The following is a 17,386-nucleotide window of genomic DNA, read 5'->3' on the forward strand; positions in this document are numbered from 1 at the left end:
ATTGTATATGCCGCAGACAGACATGGCCTGACTTGTCACACCATGAGCCATCTGCTTCTACCACAGCCACGACTGCTCCGACCCTAAAGTACCCACAATAACTACACCTGTGGCTGGAACCAATTAATCCTTTCTCCACTTTCTCCCCATCCCCCCCCACCCCGCCCCCCATCCCGCCCCCTCCCCTTAGCCCCCACCCCCCCGCCCCCAACCCCACCCAGGCAGACCAATATGTGTAGGCAGGTCTCTTTTGCTCAGACATGGAAACTAACACTGGCCTTGTCAAGCCACAATGTACCAAAAGTACTACGCCAAACTTGTAAAACTTGTATAAAAATTCCACATCCCCATATTGGCCACCTCAGATGAAAACAGATAACTTCCCCCCAATGTTAACTGGCTCTACTCCCCTAATATTAAACATAAAACCACATGGGAAATATAGAAATCCAAATAGAAGTAACATAAAACCTGTCATAAAATCGTAAACAAAAACTATTTGTGGGACAGCATGGATGACAAATGGTCTACTGTGTAAATTTTAGAATGAGGCAGACAAAAGTAGGAAGGCTGGTTAATTCTCCCCTCCTTCTCCTGCTTCAGCTTCATCTCCTTGGGTGTCCGATGTCCACAACTGATGGAGAGAAAACAGATTTTCGCATGTGTGAAAACGAGAAACCAAAATGATGCTATTCGTAACATTCAGGTTTTCTGATCTGGTGACACGGAGGAAGCGTTTTTTTTGGAGGGGGGAAGGGGTGGGAGGTGTGTGTGTGTGAGAGAGAGAGAGAGACACAGAGAGACACACATTTTGCAGTCAACTGCACAAGGGTCACGATTAAAATCTGGTTTGAAGCATTACCAACCCTTACAGCCCAGCTAACGCGTCAAGATTTTGTAGGCTAAGTCAGCAGACGGGGTTTGGCCGCCGGAGAAAGGAGAAGGAGGTGCAAGCTGAGACGTGCTCTAAGAGTTTTTATTCGAACGCCCTCCTCGGCCACTGAGCTACCTCCCAAACCTCAGGCTAAGAACAACAGAGATTGTGCTGGCAGATTGTGTTAGGCAGGGAGCATGAGTAGAGAGTAACCAGAATACACACTGGAAGTCAGCCTGACGATAGACTCAACTAAATGTGGTTTCCATGGAGAACCAGAGGAAGAGTATCTATTCTTCACGACTAAAGGGGACCCTCCATATCACAGACCACCAGCATGAGAGTCCGATTTTAACCAGGCCTACTCCCAAAATAGAGCTAATATTGCAGTTCTTAGCATAAGCAGATTTGAGCTGCTTTTTGGGAATGTGGGGGGGAATGGCAGTGTCATTTTCAAATACAGAGGACAAAAGTTGATGTACAAATTTGCCTTCCAATTGTGGATGCAACAAAATGTTTATTGTTACTTATTAGGAGTCCTTCTCATTCGCCACCACCTTTAATGTGATTTCTGGCAAGCCAGATATGAGTTCAGAAGCAGCTGGGCTAGAGATCAGCCTCCTGAGTGGGTTGGAGTTGAGGAGTGGGGACTAGAGAAATGATTAAACAAAAAGCAAAAACCAAACCCACACAATGGATGAGGCATAGCCACACTCAGGTTGGCACTTAGGAAGAAGTTAGTTGAGAGGGATTTTAAGCAGGGAGCTGGGGAGAGAAGTCGGGTGCAGCAATTCCAAGCTGGTGTTCCCAGATTTCCAGCTGTGGGGGGTGAACCCACTGCTTTTGAATTTACAGGGCTTTTAGTTGGATCCTTAACTTCACTCACCACCAGGGCTAAACAGCTGAGCTGAGCTCCGAGAGACCCAAAACACCTTCAAAGGCTGCCTGCTGGGTCTTGCATTCTCTGCATCCTTTCCTATCCCTTCCCCAAGCTCTACCACCTCTTCGCTCCCCTTTCCTCCACGCTTCAGCTGGCCAAGCCAGGTTTTGCTTGGTAACCAACTCAGCTTTTTTGAACCACATGTCACATCTGGCACATGGGAATCAATGGACTAAATCACCTGCTAACCATTCAAAAAAATGAAACTACAAAGGTGCAATACAAAATGTTATGTTCAAAGGAAACCTCGAACATACTGAACTCAAACATTTTCATAAATAGACATGAGAGGCCCCTGATCTAGTCATTCCATATTTTGCTTAAAGGAATCTTGGTAGCTAACAGAATGTGTCTGTTTCCTCAGTGTCTGGCTGAGACCACAGGCTACAAAACTGAAAAATCTCCCTTTGAATATACAAACAGCAATCAGTGCCGCTCAAATGAGATAGTCCATGCAACATTAATGCAAAATAGTTTTAAACAAGGGAGTGAAAAAAAAATCGCCCACCATCTCTCTCTCGCCTCTGGAAATAAAGAAAAATTAAGGGCAATGCTTAGTTTTGAGGGAAGTTCCGATCTACTGAAAAAAGTCAGGAGCAACACCTAGCCTGAGAAGGCAAAAGTTCTTTTAGTGAGATGTTAAAGGTGCTGGCGACAAAAAATGGGAATTGTGGCATTTAATATATTGGTGTATTTTGCTGTGAAATAAGGACCACTAGAAATTTGTTCTCTTCTGGACAGAAACCATACATTTTAGCACTCATTAAAACGAAGGCCTCACACATTGGTGCCAAAAAGTCAAAACCCAGGAAACCAATCTGACAAACTACCTGACTTTGAAGATCAACTAAAGGGTCACTTTAGGGGTGCAGGGACTGCAGTAAACCCTGTTCCAAGGATAAAGAGGAACGCCCTCCTGCCCCCAAAACACACACATTTAAGGCTAAAACTAAAAGGGGTTCACATAGCATGGCACATTCCAATCAAAACATCTTTATGGGGAAGTGGGCTAACATGCCAGATTTATAGATAAGAAACAAAAGGTGGCTATGTGCACCTAAATGAGAGAGGTTTTAACTACCATTAACGGCTAAGTGGTTCGAGTGGCACTCTTGTTCTTAGAGCAGGAAGAAATTCTTCCAGGCTGAAAAAGTCAAAACAATTCTATTCCAAAGGAACAAATAATTTTATATTGAGCCAGGAGATTTTCAAGAGCATGCATTTATTACCAACAACGGGTAAACAAAAACCAATGACAATAATTTCCTACCTCACGACAGCACCCCTTTAATCCTATAAATACTGCAGCTTCTATATGCTGGATCTTAGGCCACATTTCTCAACATGTAGCAAACGGTGGAGTTTCAAAAACTGAAAATGAGGCCACTGAAAAAACTCACTAGATCACTTGGGTGGCGAGATAAATTTGGAATCTGAACTCTAGGTATTCAATAAACTTGCGTCTCTTCAAAATTAGATCTTAGCTGAGCTGTACCTTCCAAGACTTTGGCTCATCTGGATGAATCACATTAGGGATAAAACCAAGCTACTGCTAGCTAATTGCTCTTATTTATTTTAGTCATAAATCTCAAAGAAGTAAAAGTGCATTTCTTCACTTTTTAAATACCTTGATTAATAAAACAAGTTTAATGGTACTGTACTTACTGTCAAGTTGTCTCTCAGTAATTGCATTATTAGTGTGCTGTCTTTGTATGACTCTTCGCTTAATGTATCAAGTTCAGCAATGGCTTCATCAAAAGCCTGTGATTTAAAAAAAGATATATATTTTATGGCTTAAGTTGGGAAAGTTCTCACATACATGCACACACAAAAAACCCCAAAAACAAACCAAAAAAAAACTACTTACGGTCTTTGCAAGGGAGCAAGCTTTCTCTGGGGAGTTCAGAATCTCATAATAGAACACGGAGAAGTTTAGGGCCAGACCCAATCTGATGGGATGTGTTGGTTGCATCTCCTTTTTGCTGATTTCAAAAGCTTCTTGATATGCCTGTTGTGATTGGTCCACTATCCCTGGGGGAAGAATACAAGTTCACAAATATGCACTGCTTCTACTTTCAGAAGGTCCAAAAATGATTCTGGTATATTTGCAATTATTTCAACATTATTCCTCAATCTTATTGTGTAAAGTTTATCAAGGGGCAGAAAATAACTTTTGCTTCCATTGCTGATGGGTGAAAAAAATGGCTCTCATGTGGGCCCAAGCATCTAAAGAAATCTAACATCTGTAAAAGGAGAAGTGCCATTTAATAGACGATTAAAAACACTCCAGCTTTAAAATATTACTAATTCTGAAGAGTTAAAAATGACTAAAAAGGGAGGTCTTGGCTTCCGGGAGATTACACTAAGCTGGTGGTCAAATTTCCAAGAGAAAAATCCGGCAAGCATTTCCAGTATCTGCTAGTTCTGTTTAGACTTGCCGATCTTCAATTTATTCATCTCTGTCCCAACCTGCAGGTTTGTGTGCTGACAAATATGATGACCAAAAATTCCAGTTAACATTATACATTATTAACGCTGGGCTCTTCCTGAGGATTCCACTGCCTCATTAGAAGCTGTAATCAGTTAGATTTTAAGGAGGCCATCTACTAAAGAGGATCCAACATGTCAAAATAGACAGTGGTACAGAAGAATCACCAGGAAAAAAATCTTTTTACTCTGTGCTCCAAATTCAGTATGTTGGTTGTCGATCAAAGAAATCACACGTGAGGTGTAAGTTCACTTCCTTCACCACCAAAATGAAGGTGTTTTAGAAGATTGCTTTCTTATTTTTTTTAGAAAAAAGGCAAAGACCACAAGAAGCCTTGAGTTCTTGGGTTTCAAAGACCTGACAAGCCATTTTTGAACTTTAACAGTCCCCATGGAAGTGGTCATCCTACAACATTAGCCGTACCAACCCTCTCGGACCCACTTGCGAAGACGTACCTTTCTTGTCATCTCCAGCAGCGACCTCGGCCAAGTAACGGTAGTAGTCTCCTTTCATTTTCAAGTAGAAGACTTTGCTTTCTGCTTGTGAGGCATTGGGAATCAAGAACTTTTCCAATAGAGACTTGGAAAGAAAAGAATAAGAATGAAAATGATTAGAACGAGAAATGAAAATAAACACCAAAACGTTTCCAAGGAAATCGGTTAATGGGCAGTAGACACTTAGCTAAGTAGGAAAAGAGAGGATAAGCAGTCAAGGATATCTGCCTCTACTACACCAAACTACTCCTAACAAACATTCTAGTTAACCCCTGGAATGCTGCTTCACGGTCAAGGAATGAACTGGCATTCGTGCAGCCGGTAGGCAAAAGAATACGTTTCTGGAAGGATTATAGGATAGCCCCAAGTATCCCGATGACTTGGAGCAAATGTAATCCCGAGTGAACCTCTATCGGAGAAGTGTGCTTCATTCATGACCAGCCTGTGCCCTTCAAATCTTAGTGAACTATCCCGACTACTCCTGTGTAACTCGTCTCATGACAACCTAATATTTGTTCTCCAAAAGGCGGCCACATTCAACTTCCCCTCTGCGAATCTTCAGGTCTACTTGAGTCACTGACATGGAATAAAGGACATTTTACCCATGACATACTCTGACAATTCTTTGCAGATCAAAAAGATTAAACATTACTCCAGCCAGGTTTTTCCTTTACAGACTGCAGCATGGCTAGGGGAAGTAGCGTGGCTCAGCGGAAAGAGCACGGGCTTGGGAGTCAGAGGGCGTGGGTTCTAATCGCGGCTCCGCCACTTGTCTGCTGGGTGACCCTGGACGAGCCGCTTCACTTCTCTGTGCCTCAGTTACCTCATCTGTAAAATGGGACTAAGACTTTGAGCCCCACGTGGGACAAGCTGATTACCTTGTATCTACCCCAGGGTTTAGAATAGTACTTGGCACAGAGTAAGTGCTTAACAAATACCATTATTATCATCATATTAAAACTAAAACTGAAGAACTCGCTGCCATCACCATCTGACTGTAGTACACAATTTAGCACAGGATAATCTGGTAGAAAAAAAGCTTGCTTATGAACTAGATGCCTAGATTTCCCTTCCCCCTGCATTTGACAGCCATTTAGCATATTTAATTCTTTCCTCACTCCCCTTTATATACTTTTTTTCACAAGCTCTTTTCTCTAAGAACTTACTCCCAACAGCACCTTCTAAGACTCAAAGAACCCTACACAGATTTTGGAAATAAAACTCCACTCACAAGGATTCCAAACAATGCCAGTAACAGCCCTTCCAGAATTAAATGCCTGTCCTTCCAAATGACTAATTTAAAACTTCATCATCATGGACTGCTATTTATTAAGGAGCACAACTGGGGTGGTCTCAGAGGACAAAGATTTTTAGATTAAAAAAAGGCAGCAGTGGCAGGATAAGGCCTTACAACCACAGCCTGAGCTAGAAGAAGGCCCATGAGTTATCTAGGCTGAGACTCTGGACACTAAGGGCAGAGGACTGAAAGGTAAAGTAATAATTGTCTGTAATAAACCATCATTATTTCTGGTAAAGGGCTGAACAAATGGAACAAGGTCCCAGGCCAGGCTTTCCAGGTGAGGACTGCCCCCTTCCCCCTCAGCCCCAATCCTTCCTCAACACTGTCACACACGAGAGTCAATAAGGAAGGTGGACCGCAGTAGTAAACCCTTGAAGCACTTCACCCCACCCTCAGCCCCACAGAACATTGCTTGTATCCACCTTACTGTCCAGTACAGTTCCTGGCACACACTAAGCACTTAAATACCATAATTATTTTATGTTCATATCTAAATGTAGTCACTCATATTTATTGAGCGCTTTCTGCTTGCACAGGACTGTACTAAGTGCTTGGGAGAGTACAATATTAACAGGCAAATTCTCTCTCCAGAGTGAGTTTACAGTCTAGAGTATTATTTTAATGTCTGTCTCCCTCTCTAGACTGTAAGTTCTTTGTGGGCAGGAACATGTCTAGCACCTCTGTTGTACTGTACTCTCCCAAGGGCTTAGTACAGTGGTCTGCATATAGTAAGTGCTCAATAAATACCACTGATTGGATCGATCCTTGGAACTCATTTTCCCCCAGGTAAGACATGCTCATTAGAAACTACCCAAGTCTCACTCCGAAGCCTTTCTTTCCAGAGCTTGAGAAAGAATGCTCTCCCATCACTTCTGAACACTGGTTACACGGGTCCTGTCTCTTTTGGCTACCTGTAGCTAGTGATTAACAGCACCGGAAACTGCCCCGAGGCCTGAAAAGTGATAGACGGCCAAATGATGGTACTTTGGTTTGGAAGAGTCTATAACCTTGCACCATGGGAATGGATGACATGGTTTCCTTTAAAAGTCTATTTCTGAGGGAGACCACCTCACTTGTCTAGATGACCGTCCATCCACAAGAAGACTGTCCTCTTCTCCCACTCCTCTCGACGTCGCTCTGAATTGCTCCCTTTATTCATCCCCCCCTTCCAGCCCCATAGCACTTATGTACATATCTGTGATTTTACTTATTTATATTAATGCCTCTCCCCCTCTAGGCTGTAAGCTTGCTGCGGGCAGGGAATATGGCTGCTTATTGCTATATTGTAATAATAATTTGTTAAGCGCTATGTGCTCAGTACAGTACTCTTCAAATGGTAAGTGCTTAATGTAACTGAAGAATGAATGCTTAGTTCAAAGGACTCCTCCCCTGCATATATGGGCCTCCTCTACAAGACTGATAATGTTCCAGGGGTAGGGGAGACAGTAAGTAAAATAAACTGGCTGTCTTGTACCTTAAAGTGGATGAGCAAATTTAAGAAATGAATGAATATATCTGCATTTAGGGTGTGCAGAATTCCTGTCTTTTACATTCAAGAGTTGACAGAGATGAAATCTAATACCAAAAGATCTTAACCAAGGAGGGGAAATAACTCTTCTACTAAGCTCTGTGTTAAGCACTTGGGAGGGTACAGTACAAAAGAGTCGGTAGACACATTCCCTGTCCTCAAGGAGCTGACGGTATCAAGGGGGAGACAGACATGAACATAAATAAATTCAGATATGTGCATAAGTGCTGTGCAGATTGAAATGCAAAGGTGATGCAGAAGGGAGGGACAGTTGAGAAAGAGAGAAGCAGTGTGGCCAAGTGAAAAGAGCAAAGGCCTAGGTTCTAGTCCCAGGTCCACCACTTGTCTGCTGTGTGATTAATCTGTCTCTATCACAGAGCTTAGTACAGTCCCTGGCACGTAGAAAATGCTCAAACACACTTTTTTTTAAAAAAAAAAAGCTTAATTGGGGAAGGCTTCTTGGAGGCGATGTGGTTTTAATAAGGCTTTGAAGATGGGAGAGTGGTGATCTGTCGGATATGATGGGGGAGGAGTTCCACGTCAGACAGAGAGAGGATGTGGGCAAGGGGCCGGCAGTGAGGCAGACACGTTTGAGATACAGTGAATACGTTGTTGTTGCAGGAGTGAAGCGTACGAGTTGGGGCTATAAATCAGTGAGGAGTAGGAAGCAGTGGACTGAATTTTTTTTTCTTAGGAAAATAATCTGTGTGGCAGAGTCGAATATATGAACGGGAATGGGGAGAGAGAGAAAGGAGGGAGGTCAGCAAGGACGCTGATGCAGAACTTAAGTAGGGACGATAGCAGTATTGTGATGGTAGAACCGACGGAATTTGGGGACAGACTGCATACGTGGGATGAATGAGAGATGAGTGGAGCCATCCAGGTGCTAATCTGCTCACCTCTACCACCATGAAAGATCCAGTCTTTCAGGCCATTTCCTGCTCCTCTAGGCATAACCAGATGCTTTGTAACAAATGCAAAAATCTACGGTGGACTCCCAGTTTGGAGGTGAGAAAAACTTCAAGTTTTGAACCCCAGTGGATTTAGTAATCATAACCGTCAAAGACGAAGAGAAATGCTACATTTCAGCAAAGCGGCTACTTGGAAGCATTGGCTTTTTCCATTTGTCCTGTGAAGACTGCTATCGCACTTCGCCTATGTTTCACCGGGGTCTGAAAACAAAATACAGACAACCTCTGCCCCCGACTCTGCATTTTAACCCCTTCTGCTAAGGAGTGGCAGGCACTGTAAGGCTTCTCCTCCACAAAACAGTTGGGACTTGTAAAAATGTGACCTTTGAATGGGGAAGTGAAGGGAGAAGGAAACGCCTATCATACTATCGATGAATCATTCATATTAGGCTCAGAATCAGCACCCAAAGTAATTGGAACCCTGTCGAAAGCAGATAGGGATTCCAATTCAAGGAAGAATCAATCATGGCATTTCCTAAACACTTACTGTACTAAGCGCTTCAAGAGTATAATACAAGAGTTGACACACATGTTCCTGGCCCACAATGAGCTTTCGGTCTAGAGAGAAGAGAAGAAAAATTAAGACTGTGAACCCCATGTGGGCCATGGACCGTGTTCAACTTGATTAACTTGCATCTACCCCAGGACTTAGTAAAGTGCCTGGCACATAATAAGCGCTTAAGTATCATTAAACCACCCACCTGCCCCGCACCTAAAACTACACCAGATGAGAGTTTGAGGTCATTTGGGTAAAAAAAGGAATGTCAGCAAGTTAACTGCATCGCTTTCAGAGTTGTTGTTCAACAAGACCTCACTATGCCTCGACAAGCCAATGCATCACTGCAAGATACCAAAATAGCAGCTCATTTCTTGGGGTTCAAAAGTCTTGCATCATTTTTCAAGATCTTATAACTGTCATTAAAGATGACCCTAATGGAGAGAGCTCAAAAGTGTGCAGGTATTCAGAAGGACTTAGGTCTGCTACAAGGTGCTTTAAGAAAAAAGCTGTTTACTCAACTAAGCTGTACAACTGTACAATCCAAGCGCTTAGTACAGGGCTCTGCAAATAGTAAGCACTCAATAGATACTACTGAATGAAAAATCAAAGAAAATTGGAAAATCACTGATAAAGGTTCACAATCATAAACTTCCAACCCACCCTCGCCTGCCTTGGGAAAGTCACTACATTTCTCTGTGCTTCAATTCTCTCATCTGCAAAATGGGGATTCAATACCTATCCTCCCCCTAGACTATGGATCCTATGTGAGACCTGATTATCATGTACCTACCACAGCACTTTGTACAGGAACCAAGACATAGTAAGCGCTTAAATACCATAATTATTAAGAAGCAAACTAGGAACTATTAAGTCAGGAGACTGAAGAATCTTCAACAAAAACTGTCAACACAAGGTCTAAGATCAATTGATGAGCTCAAACCCATTAATCCAAATGATGCCTCACAGGTCAGTGTAAAGAATACTGATCATGTAGTTTATAAATAAGGCTTTAAAGCTGGTCCTCCAGAATTTCAAGGCAGCTTTTTTTGTGTGTGGGGGGGGGGGGGAGGTGGGAAGGGGAGGGACAGGGGTATCACAAAAGTTACTAAGAAGCAGAGATCTCTACTGTTCCCAGGCAACAGCAGCTTCCTTAAGTTTTTTTTTTTTTTTAAATGGTACTTGTTAAGCACTTACAATGTTTCAAATACAGTTTTAAGTGCTGGAGTAGATGCAAGTTAGATTGGACACAGTCACTTTCCCACATTGGGCTCATAGTCTATGCAGGAGGAAGAGCTAAAGGACAGAAGTGACTTGCCTAAGGTCACACAGCAAGCACTTGGCAGAGCTGGGATTCGAACACAGGTCTCTGACTTCCCGTCCTGTGCTCTTTCCACTAGACTGTGCTGCTTCTCGATTCCAAATCTTTGGGATGTCCCGCTTGGAAACAAGGTACTGTGCAGAACTAACTCTATATACAGATTCATACAGGTGTGACCCAACATCCCGAACACCTTCACAACTTGCTGGCACACTCCAGGATTTTTAAGCTCCAGCCTAGCTGTCTCGTCCCATCACCGTAGGTTGATTCTGTTCACTCCCCTCGCCCTGGCCTCTTTTTAGCCCTCCCTATGTGCTGAACTCTGCTCTGTGGTAATTCTTTGGTTCTCTCTTTAATTACCTCCTTCACATCGACCACAACAGCAGCCGGTCCCCTCCGCTCCTCCCCCACTTCCCATTCACACACTTGCAGCTTTGGCTTCCCTATTGAGCGGGAGCCGGGTGGGATGAAGAGAAGGTAGGGGAGATAATGGCTTGGGGTAGGACTGCTGCAACCGGCTGGGAGGTAGCAGGGGTGTTGCTGTTCAGGTTAGAATTCAAGGTTACAAATCAAGGAGCAGCACAGAGTGTGAGGGGGCCAGGAAGCCCTTGGAGGAGAGGGCTTTGTCGCACAGCTCAGAGAGACTCTGAGTAGTTGGGTAATTAATCAGACAGTCCATAAATCAAATGTGAGCACTGAACTAAGTGCTTGGGAGAGTGGTAATAATAATAATAGGGTATTTGTTAAGTGCTTATTATGTGCCAGGCACTGTACTAAGTGCTGGGGTAGATACAAGCAAATCGGGTTGGACATAGTCCCTGGTCCCATAAGGGGCTCACAGTCTCATTCCCTATTTTACAGATGAATTAACTGGGGCACAGAGAAGTGAAGGGACTTGCCCAAGATCACAGAAGACAAGCAGCAGAGCTGGGCTTAGAACCCATGACCTTCTGACTCCCTAGCCCGTATCCCATCTACTAGGCCACGCTGCTCTATCAGAGTTGGTAGACACATTCCCTGCCCACAATAAGCATGGAACTGTATCTCTTCTTGTTTTTAGGTGTTAATTTCTTTAAACAAATTTGGTTTTAGTTTAAAATTTTAACGTGAAGATTGTGATGTTAATTTTTAAACTGTGTTAAGATTAGCCAAGCTTAATGATGTTTATTATATAGCATAATGGAATTTCATGCGGTTTTTCGACGCTCTGGAATGGATCTTGATTTATTACGCACAAGCCTGTGGGGAAAGTGTGCCCCATGCAACAGCCAGGTTATTTTTTTGAAAATGTGGCCACCGCAATGGGGTGCATCTCTAACAACAATGGTAGTTAAGCACTTACTATATGCCAAGCACTGTATTAGACACAAGAAACAAGACCATCAGGGGGTACAGAGTCCCTGTCCCACACGAGGCTCACAGGTTACACAACAGGCATTACACTCTTTATTCTACAGAGGAGGAAACTGAGGTCTTCCAGAAAACGTACGTGACTTGCCCTGGGCCCTTTGTCAGAGTCCACCTAGTAAAGAGGTTTTTATATTTATGTATCCTTAATTATAATCTAACATTATCTTGCTCGCTTCGTGTTAACCTATTAGAAAAAAAAAATAAAAAGCCTGAGGTACAAAGTCACCAACTCAATTCTTTTTCCTGAGTGCTTCTTCTTTGTCTGGTTCATACACTTGTTAACCTAGGAGGCCAGCGGCCACTTCAGTAATTCCCAGAAATATGGTACTAGGTAATGTAGTCTTGATGTTATCACCCAATTGTAAAACTATTTTTGATTCCGGTACTAGTTCATTCAGAGGCCACCCTCTTATTGTTGAGAAAACATGGCTCTCCACAGTGAGGTAGTTACACTGATAAGGAGACTTGGAGACCATTTCCTTCCCAGGGGACTGCAGAAGCATGAAAGGTGGCTAATCTCTTCTCCTTATCAGGCACAGAAGAAGACAGGGCAGATTTTAAGTCAGCGTGAAAAATAGAGTTCCCTGGTTAGGTCTCCACACAGCAGGTTTACAGGTCAGTAGCCATTGAGGGGACAGAGGGCAGGGATAGTCTAACTGGTAGCCAGGTTCAAAGAGCTTTTTCGCTGAGGAAAATAGGTGAGGAAGGGAGGAGTCTGAGATGCAATGGGTGAGACCTGTCCAGTGCTTTGTTTCCATGCCACTTCAGTGGACACTCATCTTTCCTCTGATTTACTTCCAAACACCCTGCGCCATGTCATCCTCCCAGGCAACTCTGGCACTTATCGATTTATAGGTCCACTTGATTCAACCTCTTTTGTAACTATTTTACCGTTATCTCCCCCATCAGATGTAAGCAACATGGCTTAGTGGAAAGACCCCTGGCCAGGGAGTCAGAAGACCTGATTTCTAGTCCTGGCTCTGCTACCTGGTTGATGTGTGACTTTGGACCGATCACATAACTTCTCTGTGACTTAGTTACCTCATCTGTAAAATGGGGGCTGAAAACTGTGAGCCCATGTGGGACATGGACTGTGCCACACCTGATTACCTTCTATCTACCTCAATGCTCAGTAGCATCTGGTGCACAGTGCTTAGTACCTACTCACAAAACTCATACTTCTCTTCCTTCACATTTACAAGGGCTGTGCTACCTGCGTCAGGACATGGCTAGAGCTCCAGATTCATTCATTCACTCAACTGCATCTATTGAGCGCTGTGTGCAGAGCACTGTACGAAGCGCTTAATGCATTGCTCCTTATCTGCGCAACTAACTTTTTGGTCTCATGCACAATATGAGATCAATATTCAAATGAGAACCCATTGCTCCTTCATTATGAGGTGATCTGGTCACTTCAAAATGCCTGACTTGTGCGTCCCACATCTTTTCTTTAACATTTCTTCCACCCATCCTCTCAGACAGTCCAGTACGGCGGTTTCTGGCTTCTTACTGCCAAAATCGACCGTCACCGATCAGTTGCTCCCAGATAATTCCTGAGCCCTTTAAATTACCCTCGCCTGAAGCCAGAAGATGGCATTCTGGAAATCGGGAGAGATGTTTCGGCTCTCAAGAAAAAATGGGTCTAAACAGCAGAGCTGAAGATAGGGTATTCTTTGTAGTTCGGTCTAGTCATTCCACAAAGTGAAGATGACCAGAATTCTGGTGTGCGACATGGGGTCGGGGTAGACGAGGCTAATTCTCTACTGCGCCCACCACCTTAGCAGTGGCCCGAGCCCTGGCTGTCATCGCCCCTAGCGAAAAATTCCACCGAGCGGGGCCCCGGCCCAATTCATTAGAGCAGCGGTGTAATAGGAGTAGACTGTGTTCCTACCATCACCAAGGCAGTGACTCTGGGCTTGGCGGAGTGGGCGGAGGAGAGTGGAGAAGGTAAAAAGCGGGTGGAGTGGGGAGAAGCTTTTTCCAGTCATCTACTTGTTTGTGTTTGGTTGGGAGAACAGTAAGGACAACAATCCTGTCTGGCTCTTCCTGGCCTATCTCCCTTCTTTTCTACAGGCTGAGGGGAGCTTTGGAGCACAGGTAGCTTCGCTGCTCTGTTAGGAACATCACGTTCTCTGGGCTAAGAGCATTTCTACCACGAAGTGGTAACACTGTGTTCTTTTATGACACAGAGACTGATGGGGTTGACATTTTTTCCACCCACAGTGCTCCATCCACCTTCCTAAGGTTCAACTTTAGTCCCTGGCCATCTCCTGACTCTTCTTCCTTATTAGATTAAGCTGGGAATCTCATGAAACAGCAAGCCTTCACAAGTCAAGTTTTTCTACTAAAGACTAAACACACACCCTCTCACCAGTACTGAATTCTATATTGTCATACTAATTAATAATAATCACAGTATTTGTTAAGCACTGTTCTAAATGCTGGGGTAGATACAAGTCTATCAGGTCCCACATGGGGCTCATGGTCTAACTAGGAGGGAGACCAGGCATCGAATCCCCACCGTACAGTTCAGGAAACAGGCACACTTAAGTGACTTGTCCAAGGTCACACAGCAGACGAGTGGCAGAACTGGAACTAGAACCCAGGTCCTCTGACTCCCAGGCCTGTGCTCCTTCTACTAGGCCAGGCTGCTTCCCATCATTTTAGCTGTTTAGATATAAGGCACATTCAGCTAATCCCGGAACAGGCATTTATATGCAGAGGTTATTTTTCATTTGTAGTTCTGAGGACATTGGGGCGATGGCTTCCCATCATTACTATGGTTTAAACAGAGTTGTCTCCTGCAGTAGGAAAAGACTATTGCATCTATAATTTGAAGAATTGCATGCAGCAGAAGTAAATTTAACTTCACCTACTCAATGGATACAGAACTTGTATGACTTGCAGGTTGGAGACTTTCTCAAATTTAAACCAGTAATAAAGCCTTGATAGGTTGACAGTATTTATCGACTCTTTAGCTGAATTAAGGCTATCATCATTCCACTTCTCTCAGACAGGAGAAGTTGTTCCCACCTCCGGTATCCAAAAATAGCATATGAGCAAATGGTTGGCAGAGTGCGGTAGAGGCTTGCAAAGGCCAAAATCCTAAGCAGTGGCACAGACGCCACCCCCCCCCCCGACATCTGAACTAAGCCTTAAGTGTGTGAACACTAAAGACCAGGTGGTGCCCATTCTCACCTCTAGGAAGGAGTAGGCCTTTTGGGGGGCCGGGAGGGAAGGGCCAGCCTTCTGTTCTTACAGTGGCACACTGCGAGTTTCTAGGAAGGAAGGGAGGCTAGAACAGGGGCACCCACATTAGCCTGAGCCCGCCCCATGCCATTCTGTGTCTTGGTCTGCTTTGGCTTTATTGATTCAATGGTATTTACTGAGCGCTTATTTTGTGCAAAGCACTGTAACTAAGCACTTGGGAGAGTACAATTTAACAACAGACATTCCTGCCCGCAACGAGTTTACAGTCTAGAGGGGGAGACAGACATTAATATAAATCCATTATAGATATATAGAGATATATACATATGTGCTATGGGGATGGGAGGGAGGATGAATGAAACATCAGTAAATAAGAGTGGCACAGAAGAGAGTGAGGGAAAAGGAGAGGAAGGCTTAGTCAGGAAAGACTTCTTGGAAGAGATGTGGCTTCAATAATGTTTTGAAGAAGGGGGAGAACAATTATCTGCCTGATATGAGGAGGGCATTCCAGGCCAGAGTTAGGATGTGGGCGAGAGCGTATGGGCCGAAGCTAGCCACCCCATCACCAAGGGTATGAAAGAGAATAACGGCAGGAGAAAAGGGGTTCAAACAGCAACCAATTTCTGAGACTTAGAGGGGATCCATGGAGAGCTTTCACAGTCTTGAAATGATCTCTCTTCCATTCAAGGAGGCTAGATTACTGTTGTTCTTAAGTCAGTTAACTTTGAAGATAGATTTAAAAAAAAAAAAAAAAAGGGCAGGCAGCCACAAGAATCTTAGTCATGCTCCAGAATTCACCAGCCCACAAAGTGTTCATTATCCCCACCCAGAAGCCACCATTTCCTATTGCCACCCGTAATACTAATGTTTGTTGCAAAAACTCAAAAGTCCCATGACCAAAAAAAAAAAAAAAAGAGGGTGCACATCAGCCTACTTGCTCTCCAAAATTGTCCCCCCCCCCCCCCAATTAGACCATACAGATCTTTTGTTGAAAGGGAGCAACATACTCAAGAAGTTCGTTTGGAACTGATCGCTTTCAAACAGAAGAAACCACTTTTTCAGTCAGCGGTGATAAGCATATATGTGTTCTCAGTCTTCCCAAGTTTCTTGTGGTTCATCGGTTTAGATCAATTAACGGATTGTTTCCGAAGGGGATATCCAAAGAAGTGTTAGGAAGGTTAACCGGTCAGTTTGTCAAGGATGAAGACAACTATAACCATTCCTCCAGATATCCTTTGGGGCCAATGGTCAGACAGGATACTTACTGGGCTGGATGGACAGTAGAGTTGACCTAGCATGACAATTCTAAAGACTTGTTTCCAATCTCCCACCCCCACAGCTCTTACCCCATCTTCCATGTTTAGGTCTTCTGGTTTTTGAAGGAACCCCAAAACCACCCTTCGGAGAAGAAAAATACTTAGCATCTACATTTTAGGACCATTAGTTGAGACCAAATGGTAGATTCTCACCATTAACCTAGTGAAATGCACGTGCACACATTCCTCCCCACCAAAAAAAAAAAATCACATGGGATCATTATTTGCCTAGATTCATACTGTCTGAATTATACATGCACTGGTATGGAACTCAAAGAGCTCTCTTTTGCACCCAACCTCCAAAGGTTTAATTTCAATTCAGACATCTGCTCCCCCCCACCACCCCGCCCCCGATGAGCTGGTTTCTATTTTCAGCCCCTCTGCCCAGAAACTGGGGCTCTGAAGGGATGGAGGGGAAGCCTAACCCCCTTCTCTGACCCTGCTGGATGCTTAAAAAGGGTACCACCGTAGAAAAGAGTTCCTAGGTATACCCCAGTCTCTGATGGGAGAGAAGCACAAACTACATAACAGCAGGAGTCCTATCTAGAGTATCAATCAACCCAGTTCTCATCTCCAAGAAGTAGGTAATCTAAAATCCCCTCCTTGCTCCACCAGCTAGCCTCCGCCCAGGCTGAAGGGACCCAGTAAATGACTGGGATTTGACTTCAAGTTTAGGGTGAAATCCTGGAGCTCCACTCAAGTCAGTCAGCATTTAGTTTTCTTTTGTGGGAGTAATTTGAACAGGGGCAACCTTCGATATACGAGGATGAGGGTGGGGAGGTGGGGAGAATTGGGCCTGAGGCTCCTCCTTGGATGATGGAGATTAGAGAGGGAGAATCACAGAAACGAGAGGAAGGAAAGACACTCATAATTTAAGCAGTAGGGAACAAGTATAGGGGGAGAAGCTCATGGAAGGAGTCATGAGATAAGGAAAGGGACAGGGACAAGCGCACTAAAAGGAGAGTTAGATCGGAAGAGAAGAGCAGCACCAAGGACATGATAAAAGGGGGGAAGCTGTTTATAAAGTGGAATTTGGAT

General features: G+C 44.0%; 1 protein-coding gene across 1 annotated transcript in view; it reads right to left on the reverse strand.

The window, feature by feature from the left end:
• Window positions 1-454: 454 nt before the first annotated feature.
• Window positions 455-17,386, reverse strand: part of YWHAZ (tyrosine 3-monooxygenase/tryptophan 5-monooxygenase activation protein zeta) — a 30,597-nt gene continuing 13,665 nt past the window's right edge. Inside the window, exons 3-6 of the mRNA XM_001509037.5 lie at window positions 4,758-4,881; window positions 3,682-3,845; window positions 3,480-3,575; window positions 455-634 (exon numbers count right to left, since the gene is read on the reverse strand). Of these exons, the coding sequence (XP_001509087.2) occupies window positions 575-634; window positions 3,480-3,575; window positions 3,682-3,845; window positions 4,758-4,881 (444 nt within the window). The 3' untranslated portion in view covers window positions 455-574. The remainder of the gene's footprint in view (window positions 635-3,479; window positions 3,576-3,681; window positions 3,846-4,757; window positions 4,882-17,386) is intronic.

Source organism: Ornithorhynchus anatinus, chromosome 4 (genome assembly GCF_004115215.2).
Source record: "Ornithorhynchus anatinus isolate Pmale09 chromosome 4, mOrnAna1.pri.v4, whole genome shotgun sequence".
Taxonomy (NCBI): domain Eukaryota; kingdom Metazoa; phylum Chordata; class Mammalia; order Monotremata; family Ornithorhynchidae; genus Ornithorhynchus; species Ornithorhynchus anatinus.